Source organism: Ovis canadensis, chromosome 6 (assembly GCF_042477335.2).
Source record: "Ovis canadensis isolate MfBH-ARS-UI-01 breed Bighorn chromosome 6, ARS-UI_OviCan_v2, whole genome shotgun sequence".
NCBI classification, from domain to species: Eukaryota; Metazoa; Chordata; class Mammalia; order Artiodactyla; family Bovidae; genus Ovis; species Ovis canadensis.
The window spans coordinates 61,577,756-61,588,785 of NC_091250.1; the positions used below are offsets into that span (position 1 = coordinate 61,577,756).

Below are 11,030 nucleotides of genomic sequence, written 5' to 3' on the forward strand. Positions count from 1 at the left end.
GGACTGACTCAAATGCATTCTTTTTTAAAGTTGAGTAACATTCCATTGCACGTATGTACCACAATTTCCATATCCATTTATCTGCTGATGGACATTTAGGCTACTTCCATGCCCTAGTTATTGTAAAAAGTGCTGCAACAAACACTGGGGCACATGCATCTCTTTCGATTACAGTATTCTCAGGGTACATGCCCAGTAGTGGGATTGCTGGGTCATATGGTAGATTCTTTAAATCGCACTTTTATTGCTGATGCTAGGAACTCCAGTAAAAACCTCTTTTAAACAGAGCTGTCTGATTTCCTTACATTTCATTTGGAAAGTGCAGTTAATAATAATGTTCATTAGTTTACATCTTATTGCTAAAAATCCCCCAGCCCACTTTTCTGTGTTAGTAAGTGCAGTATTGGGTTAAATATAGTTTCACTTTTCCTTGGTAACACACAACTTTCCACACCCCAGGCTCCTCATTGTGGCGATGGGTGGCGACAGAAGAGAATGAAGAAGGTATGGGGTATTCTCTCAAAGACCTTCCCTTGAAATTCTGTTTTTAAGGAAACCTCCAAATACTCATTTGAAGATCATTTTATTCTCACTGGCTTCAGAGTCTCAAGTGAAGTAAAAGTATATTCCAGGTTGACAGGTTCTGGATGTGTGCTATCTGGTATAGTAGCCACAAGTCATACTAAGCACTCAAACTGAGATGTGCTGTAAGTGTAAAAGATACAATGGATTTCAAAGACTGAAGACAGAAAAGGATGAAAAACGTCGCATTAATAATTTTTATACTGATTTCATGTTGTAATAAGTGACGCAAATAAAATACATTACTAAAATGTGATCATATGGCTCGGATTTGTGGCTCACGTGCTATTTCTACCCAGTAGTACTACTCTAGATTTGAAGTCAGAGACATTTCCTGTAGAAAAGGACCACATGGTAATTATTTAGGGTTTCTCTGCCACTCAGCGTTCACCTAGTGCGGTATCAAGAAAACAGCCATTGACAACACACACGCCAGTGAGCATGGCTGTCGCCCACTGCAATCTTGTTTACAGAAAAAGGCAGCAGGCCAGATGGGCCCAGGGGCCATAGCTTGCAGATCACTGTTGTAGATTGTCAAGCCTTTACTCTAGATAGAGTTTTTGTATCATTAGATATTATTTTGTCATTTTTATGAAAATGTGTTCTCATGTCATTATTTTGAATTACAGCCATTTGGAAAGATGACAAGATCATACAATAATCAACAAAGACCACTTAAAGTGTCAGAGTTTTAAAGAAGACAGAGATACACTTTGTAAAGGAATAATCACATAGGAGAGATGAGATGAATTACCCAATCAGGCATCATTTCCTATATGTGTGATTGATGAGGTTTGATTTGTTATTTTGCCAAGGGTCTCTTGTGGGCATGTTGACATCTTGCTAATGTTTCTTTCACTAAAAATCTAAGACAAGAAGTTGGAGCTAGGCTGAGAAAAGATAGAATTTCATGGACTGACACAGAAGATTTGAGAAGTATGAGTGTCATCTGGGGAACAAGAGAAGAGCAACGTCAGGGATAGGGCAATATTCTTAATATGATGGGATGTGCTGCCCCAAAGAGGACCTCAGAGTCACTGTAGGTGGTTTGAAGACCATGGTTTAAATCCCCCAAGAAAGTGTTACAATCTTCAGTCTTGTGGGCACCTATGTGATGTAGGCAGCTGGCATCTTGTGAGTTGGAGCAGACCCAGTGTGCAGCTGCTACACTGTGAGCCGTGGCTACCTCTGTTATGTACAAAACCAACACCGATTAGTGACACATCACACTCTAAATATTGATTAAGCTGAAGCTGATTTCCTGGCTCAAGTCATGTGTGTGGTTATGAGCTATTTTCTGCCAGGAGAATAAGGCAATTAACTTGAAGAGTTTCAGCTACAGGCATGACACGTGTCCAACCTTCATAGGTATTTTCACATGCCAGGTTGCATTAACGTAAGCTAAAAATTACCCCAAATGTTCCTTTCTTTAGATATTATATAGTCAGAGTCCATGTCTTATTTATTGTTGTCTCCGGCTTTAAGACAGAGCTCGGCACGTACAGAGTTTGGCTAAGTGTTTCTTGCTGAAATAAAGTACCAGACATGGGCATTTTTGCCAGAAGCCTCAATGGTCCAACTCGGATCAACTGCCCCACAGTCCCGGAGGCACCTGCATATAATTCAAAGGACTAGATCCAATCTTGAGTTCCCACCACCCTTTGCTGACATCCACAAGTTCTTTGGTCATGGAAGTGGATTGGCACTTCCTTCCATGTTGTCCATCCAGCCTCATTAATCTCCTTCCAAAGAGCCCTTAACCTCTGGCATCTCACCCGGCCCCTGGGTGTTAGAGCTGACCTGGGGGACTGTGAGTGAGGTCAGAGAAGGTGGTACTCCAGTACTCATCATGTTCCTTTGAGGTGGACTTCTCCCATATCTTTCAGACAACGGCCCTACAGTCTAGAACTTTTCCATTTCTACATACTAAAAATACAAATTAAAAAATTTTAGATTTCCTGTCCCTCTAGCCTCTGTTGGACTCCTTCTCATCTGGCAAGTTCATCCATGTTAATGGGATAATGAAAAAAATACTGCAGTAACGTCATATATCTGTATTTCTATGCCAGCTTGGGGGAGATCGTGCCTTAAAAACAAGGCCAAATGCCCTGCAGCTCATAAGCAACATAGTTGGGGTGTAAAGGACATTGCTGTGCCCCTCAAATGATCATTTAGGCAGCCACATCCATGCTCCACCCGCACACAATGGAGCTGGGCTGAAGTCCTGAAACATCTGTTTATACCAGAAGGAAGCCCTAATCAAAGTCAAACTTGACAACAGTCCACAGAGTCACAAAACAGATTCTTTTGTCTTTGTCTAATTATGTGTGTTTTGTAATTTTTAAAAAAGAAAGAAAGAAATGGGTCATTTATGTATGTTCCTAATAATAGACCCCAAATTGGAAATCTAACTGCATTTCATTCAGCCTGAGAATCAAGACACAGATGAACTGATATATCTTTTGGATGAACAAAAAAAATCTATCAAAGCCACCTAAACTCTTTTTAGGATGAGTGCATCTCATTCCTTTAAAAATCAATAAGAGGAAACTATTCAAATAACCTTCGCTTGTTCCAAAGAGCTGAGAAAACTTGGTTCTTCTCTCTATACGATCCACTTATTAGCTAAGGAAGGGGCAGAGAGATTAGAAAATCTTAACTCTCATCACTTTACACCTCGCTGAGGAAAATTCATTTACACTTACACAGGCACATGAATGTATCTGATTGTAAACAACACTTGACTGTTTTTCTCATCCCTGTTTATTCTACCCCACGGGCTCCTAGGAAAACCTTGGCTCTTGACAAGCACCCTCTCTCAAACTGGCTGGATCAAACTTTCCATAGGTCAAAAGGGCAACTGCATTGACTTAGAAGGCTCTTGTTTATGACTTCTGCCAACTAGAAATAAGCAAAAACTCTGTTTATGTCAACAAAGCATGCCATTAAGCAGAATGAACAATGATGTCAGCACGGACTTCAAGGTTAAGACAAGCCTGGGGAAACATTTCCCGGCTGACCCAAGTGCCTTCCCCAGACTGAAAGCTGGCTAGAGAAACGCCATCACAATAATGATCAATACTCCTTGCTGACCCAATACTCCTCTCTCCCATTTAATATTGTTTGATATGCTATTTCTTTCTAACACACATTACAGGAGGGTAAACAAGGTTGGTTCAGTTTCATTTCACTGAGTACCTACTATGTGCTGGGCACTGGGACAAATGCAGTTAAGTCTTCTCATTCATTTCTAACCTCATCCTCTCACACTAAGTTGCACAGAAGGTCTCCCCTTTAACCTCACAGCAGCTCCATGAGGGACACAGCATTGCAGTTAAGAGAAGAGGAAATAGAATGGATTCAGATAGGGTAAATAACTCGCCCAAGAGCAACCAGCTACTAAAAAGCAGAACCAAAATTCAAATCCATAGCTGCTGACTCCAAAGCCTGTGATGGTGTGCTCCTGCCTCACAGAAACACCCACAACGATGCCTAAATGCACTCACTTACATCTATGCCTGTCACCACCTTCTGGTTACAGGTGGGATGGTCTCAGGACTTGGCTCACTCTCATCTTAAAAGTGGGGGGTGAGAGGTTAAAATGCCATCAGATCACCATGCATGCATTACGTCTGGGGAGGGGAGACATTATCTTACTCATAAACACACACGCTGCACTGAGCTGACTCCCCAGTCCAGGTCAGCCCTTCAGGTGAAGCTAGGAAACCAATACTAAGCCGCCAAAGCAGAACCTCCTCAGCAGTTCCTCACATCCTGCTTGCCCTCCTGCCCCTCAGTCCTTTTCCCCAGGGAATGGGATGAGCAATAAACAGGGTAACTGAATTTGCTTCAGGCTATTTATGGTCTACTCCACTCTATTCATCTTCTCCATAAACTGCCCAGGTTTTTTACACCTTCTCTTCTACCTTCCCTCCAGCTGCTTCGTTCAGCCAACTAGTGGCTCCTACACTGTTGCCAACAGGCAACCAGAAGGAAGAGAAAGCAGGAGGCAAACACCACCATTTGGGAGCTTTTAGGGGCTGTGGTTGGGAGGCATGCAGAAGCTATTGGCTGATGTGAAGTTTGAGGATGGTCTGTGCATTTCAGACATGCATAATTACTTGCACAAACTGGATAATTGAGGGCCTCTATACCTTGTTTTGAACTTCCTAGGTCCTGTGTTACACAAAGCAAGGAATTAATGAATACTTCTAAAGGGATAACTGACGGTCAGAATTCTGCACCAGACTCTGTCACAGTCCCTGTCTGCTAATGAGCCCCACATACATCTGTGACGCTAATGCACTTTTGTTTCTTTGTCCTCTGGTTGTCTCACAAGTGCAAATGTCCACGCAGAATATTTCAGCTCTACAGATGACACCAATACCAGCCGCTGTGAGATCTGTTTTCCCATTTAAGAAAAACAATTATACATTCGAGACTAGAGTTCGGATCAGACAGAACTGCCTTCTACAAGTGCCATTGCCACAGATGAGGCTGGGCAGCCTCAGGTCATTCTAGTCACGTCTGGAGGAAAGTAAGAGTTACTGGCAAGGGGGTCTGTGAGGCTGGGCAAGAATTCCACGGACCACACCAGGCAGCACCCGTGACCCCAGTGGAAGTGGTTTCCATTCCCTTTTGTTTTCAAGGGCCTCAGCCTCTCTGAGGAGGCTCTCTGCATCTTGACCTTTGGCGACCTCAGAATTTTTTTGGCAGCTGCTGGAACCAGGGATCATCTTTTCAGAAATCTGCCTGGCATCGTTCCGTGACTTATCTTTCAGGCCTCGTCACAATTATTCATGCTTTGGCAGTATCCTAGCTACAGTCACAGTACTGTTCTTGGGCTGCTCCTGAAGGTTATTCTGTCCCAGCTAGTGGAAGAGGAATGTGCCCATCACCTCAGGACCCTGGCTCCAGGAAGCATGTCCCCCATGAGGGCAGGAGCTTAAAGGCATTTGTTTAGAAAGCCACTCTGAACCTTCAGCCCTTGTAAACAAGCATGTAGGTAAGGATGACACAAAAGAGGAATCAGTCCCCAGATCACCGACAGTTTGTCTTTGGAATACATTCCAAGGCACACTTGGCTATACTCATGGACACATGTTCATACAGACTCAAGTGCTGAACTCGGCCAGCTGCCTCTGGACTGTACAAGGACTCCATCCTTTACCTCTCCACTGCGATGGCAAATATCTCCTGACTTTTACCTTTTTTTTTTTTTTCTCTTTAGCATTCTGCTTCTACTCTGTGGCTGGGCTTCCTGCTTTGTATATTTTAAGCTACTTTAGACATGACCTCACATCCTGGCCCATTTCACAGTAGCTGCTAATTTTGAGAACTTTACTAATAGGCCAAACATCTATGAATGAGGGGAATGGGTTACAAGCAGCAAAATCCAGAAGGCAATAAGCTAGAAGCCAATGGCTAGAACTGGGGCGCTGGAAGGAGACAGACTTGGGTTTCCACCGTGGACTACCTGTGTGTCCCAGGGCAACTAACATTATCTCTCTGAGCCTCAGTTAACTCATCTAAATAGGGATCATACTAGCTCCTACCTCACAAGGTTATTGTTAAGATTAATACTGGATAATGCACATAAATAACCTATCACAATGCAAACTACTAGTAGTGGTAGTATTGCTATTATTATTTAGGTTTCCAAATTACAGGGTAGCTTTCTTCCTCCAGTGTCTCCATATTTCTGAGGTTCTGCTTAGCTTTTCTGCTCTCTACACTCCACCTGTCCACCTCTCTGTCCTGACCAATCACTTTCTCTAGATATACAAGATGCACACAATTATGCACTTTCTCAGTTGTTCCATGTTTTTCATGCAGCTGTTTTACATTTTCCCCAATTTGCAATTGAATTTCTCCAATGTCAAGAGGGTTACCTTTCAGCAGTTTCTCTGGTAGCACAAACCTCTAGAGCAAAATCTCTAGCCAACGGCTAGACCTTTAGAACAAAAGGTTAAGCCCACCTTCCAAGTCACACGTTTGCTTCTCTGGGTTTTGCAAAACTTTCTCATTCAGTTGCAAAATGGCTTTCTTGTTTATCCAAATCATTTTTCTTGTACAGTAGCATATCCGAAGCTCATCTGAAGGAAGCACACACAGTCAGGAAGCACTGACATTTCCCTTTCCAAGATAATTCCAAAATTCATTCCTTCTTTGTCTGCCAAGACATTCGTCCATGCTCTAGTTATTTTCCACCTTACAGTGTTTTCTATAATCTTTCTTTTTGGAGCCCTACCTTACCACTTCACTAACTCACCATAGTCTGTCCATAACATCATTTTTGTTCTCTCTGTGATCGGTTCTCTCAAATCCCCCTTGGTCCATAGAGAACTTTTACACTTGCTCCATCATCTGCCTCTGTTCCTGTGGACCACTTAGGCTTTTATTCTTCTTCTTCTTCTTTTTTTTTAATTTCTTGTAACTGTCAAGAAGCAGTCTCTCCTTGCCAGGTCTTGGGATTTCCACGTGGAACTTTTCTGATCGCCTGTGCATTAATGTTTCACACAGTGCTTTACTACATCATTTCTGCCTCTGTGGGTAACCAGCGCATTGTGGACAGGAATCATCTGTTTACACTGAAACCCTGTCATTTGTTACGGCAGTTTTATTTATGAGCCTGTGTGCTATAACCCTGTGGCATAAATATTAAATAATAATATCTCCTGGGTGAAAAAAAAATCATTCATGTCAACTGACAACTTCTTATAAAAACATGAACTAAAGCCAACCACAAAACCTGGTACTGGCTTATTTTATAATATGAGGGAAAACATGGGCTGCTCAACAGGTAGATACTAAAGCAGAATTACAACGTGCATTTTTACATCCTCTTGCTTCACGGAGTGAAACACCCAAGAAGTAAAGAGTATCAAAAGAAACTTGGGCTGGATGGCAAGTTTCTCTGGAATCAAATTCTAATTCCTGCCAGTTCTTAAGCAGTTTTATTCTCCAAAAAGAAAAGTCTCCGTATAATGACAATGCCACATAAATGAAAATAATTCTGGACAATGACACTGCTCATTTTTTTTTCTTTTTAGTATTCTGTGAATTTCCTATTACATCAGTTTCATGATTCAGCATTTTCCATTTCATTTATTTACAGTAATATATGGCAAGACAACCCAAAATTTCTGCAGGATCCTGGAACATAAGGTAGGCTGGCTGGACAGAAAGGGTGTTCCCTCCTGCAAATTTACTATACTTTAGGAGAATTCAAAGCAGAAGAAAGAAAGCTACCGAAGGAATTGAGGAATATTTCCCTACCTTGTTCTGAGGGTCTAAATTACTCTGGTATTTTAAATGAGTTGGTTTTAAATAATAGGCTACTGCCATTTAGTTGATGGCTAAAGCAGAAGCCAAGAAGTGTGCAAACTGTAAACGGAACATGCATGAGCCGAGTGTGTTCTCTGAAATAATGCTCAAGAAGCAGCTGAAGTCTCCACTCTGGCGGTAAGCGTGTTACAAAGAACTAGATTTCTTTCCGGCATCCGCAACTTGGCTGGAGTGACCATGGAGGAGTTGAAGAGCGCTGGAAATACTAGGCTCCTCGCCCTGTGCGTCCGCACAAAACGGTCCGGGCCATGAAGGCCGGGTGGAAACTAAAAGGAGGGTCGAGGCGGGTGGCTTTGGCGGAAAGCAAGAGGCGAAGTTGGGTACGGGAAGGAAAGGAGCCGCGAGAAGACTGTCAGGGAAGCCCAGGACTGGCGGGGAGGGGGCAGGAGAGCCGTGCGCTGCAGGGAGAGAGGAAACGCGGGGAGCGAGGCTCCCAGGTGAAGTGGGGAACAGGACCGGGGCTCCAGAGGAACCTGACTCGGGTCTAGAGCGGGTCTCAGAGGAAGAGGAACGGATCCCGGCGAGAGTGCAGCGCCGCAAGTCCGGTCCACGCACCCCTCTCCACGCCCCGGGTACCCATCCCAGGTGCCGGGAGCGCCCGAGGTGCGGCGGCGAGGAAGAGACAAAACTAGCCGCGCCGTACCCGCCCGCGAGCCGGAGGTCCCTGGTCTCCCCCACCCGCGTCCCCGGGGCCCCGCGCGGAGGGGAGGACCCGGGCAGGGTCCGGCGCTCACCAGGTAGCAGAGCAGGAGCAGCGCGCAGGCAGGGCGCCCGCCGAGGCCCGGGGGGACGCCGCCGCTCGGGGGTGCCATAGCTGCGCCCCGGGGGCCGACCGCGGGCGGCGGGGGTTGCTGCTGCCGCCGCCGTAGCCACCCGAGCCCCGCGCCGCGCCGCTGCATGGCGAGGCCGCCCGGATCCGGGCCGGAACAGGTCACCTGGTGCAGGGACCGGCCCCCGCCCGAGGCGCCACCTTCCCGCCCGCCCCCGGCCGGGCGGCCGCCGCGCGCGGGGCCACCTGCCGCCGGACCCGCCGCCGCCTCCACTGCCGCTCCCGCCGTCGCCGCCCCCGCAGCCCCAGCCGAGCGCCGGCTCCTCCCCGCCTCTCAGTCCACGTTCCCTCCCTCCCCTCCGCTCCCGGCCCAGCCCGCCTCACGGCCGCTCCCTGCGGCCCCCGGGCATCCACCCCAGGGGGCAGCCCGCGCCCACGCAGGTGGGGACCGACCCCAGCCCCGCCCCCTGGCCGCTGCCCCCAGTTCCCAGCCCGCTCCGCTTTGCCTTTCTTTCCTCTCCTCCCCAACCACCCCCCCGCTCCGCCCGCCTTCCGCACTCTTTCTCTCCCCAATCCCTCTCCCCTCCCTCCTTTTCCCATTTTCCCTCTCCCCAATTCTCTCACTCTTTTCTCTCTCTTCCTAACCTCCCCCCCTTGCCCCCCCACTTTCTCCCTTCTCTGCCAATCCGCTTCCTCTCTCCCCTTCCTTTTCTCATTCTGTCTCTCTCCTGCACATCCCGTCTCTCCCACCCACTCCTCCGGCGGGTCGCGCAGCCCAGTTCCCGCCCGTGCAGGGGGTTTTTGTTTGGTGCCTTTTTTGGCGAGGGCGCCATTCCCTCCCGGCGCAGGGCGAGTGTGCCCCCTGGAGTCGCGCCTCGCAGCGGCCCAGCTTCCAGTCTTTAAGATGGATTTTGACCCCTGCCAACCTCCACCTGTCCACCTGCAGGGGCGGGGCCGCCTCCCTGCCTGCACAGTTTCAGCCCGGGTTGTGCCCCACCCTGCCAGCTGGTTCGCGGCACGTTCTGGATGCTTCCCGAGCGTTTTGTGCCCGGCTGGCACCGCCGCCGCCGCCGCCGCCGAGCTCTTTGTTTTAATTGTCCAGAGTATCGGCGCCCAAAGCGGGTTTGTATTTGATTTGCATCCCTGTGCCGCGGCTTCCACTTTGGACCGAAAAGAAAATGAGTTAATTAGGCCAGTGCAATTGTGCTCAAGCCCCAAGTGAAAGGGGCGAGGCTCTTGAAGTGCACAAACAGCTTAAAAAAAAAAAAAATCCAGCACAACCTCGGCCTTGGGGACTCAGGTTGGGATGGCTGCTCGCTGTCCTGAGTTCTGCCGTGAGGCCAAGGGGCCAGGCTGGAGTGAGGGGTCCCCAGCTGGCGCCAGCCCTGGCGCTCTGGGAAGCGTGTGGCTGTGTCTAACGGCTCACACAATTGCTTGGGCCCGCGGCTGCTGTGAAACAGTTAACCAGCCTTCGAAAGTTCTCTAAAGCTTTCCTTTGGCACTGGTGGATTGAGCGGATTGGAACTAATAATAGATTGGGAGCCTGAGAGGACACCATAGCAGGTCAAGTCCCGACAGGCATCGGGAGAGAGTTGGTAGTGAAGAGAGGATGCCCAGGGTAGGGTTAGACCAGCTTTGGAATCCCCTGTGCCTGGTTATGCCCTCAGCCATCTCTTCTGCAGCCCTGTCCACACTCAGCAACTCAGCTGAGTCATTCCTTACTTTTTTTAGGTCACCTAGGGCTGTGGCCCTGGGTCAGGCTCTTGGCTCCAAGTCACTTGCTGCAAAGTAGTCTTGTGTCACGGGTTCTCAAACTTCAGTCTGCCTCGCTATCACCAGGAGGGTTTGTTAAAACCCACATTGCTGGGCAAGTCAGCTAGAATTTGGGGTTCAGCTGGTCCTGGGTGGGACTTGCTACCAAGCTGGGAGGTGATGCTGCTGCCAGTCCGGACACCCCATTTCCAGAACCACTGGCTGATAGGAAAGGGTCACTCTGCTCCCCCTTCATCCAGAAGCAACCACATTAAAGCGTTTGAGAATTTCTTTATTTTATACCTTGTCCCACTTCCACAGACCCAAAGCTCTTAAAATTCTCCTGTGTGATGTAGAAAACCATTTATTCTATCAAGTGTCCAAAGGGATAAAAGATTTGGTGGCTTTGTCCTAGATTATATACATATTTTTTTTCTATCAGTATAGTAGACTAGTTTTTTTGAATTTTTTTTTAATTGGAGGATAATTGCTTTACAATATTGTGTTGTTTTCTGCCATATATCAACATGGGTCAGCCACAGGTGCACCTTTATCCCCTCCCTCTTGGACCTCCCTCCCA

At 47.4% G+C, this 11,030-nt stretch overlaps 1 protein-coding gene across 1 annotated transcript in view; it reads right to left on the minus strand.

Annotated features, from left to right (window-relative positions):
- Nucleotides 1-8,996, minus strand: part of SEL1L3 (SEL1L family member 3) — a 110,657-nt gene extending 101,661 nt beyond the window's left edge. Inside the window, exon 1 of the mRNA XM_069593789.1 lies at nucleotides 8,664-8,996. Coding sequence (XP_069449890.1) covers nucleotides 8,664-8,828 — 165 coding nt within the window. The 5' untranslated portion in view covers nucleotides 8,829-8,996. The remainder of the gene's footprint in view (nucleotides 1-8,663) is intronic.
- Nucleotides 8,997-11,030: the final 2,034 nt, after the last annotated feature.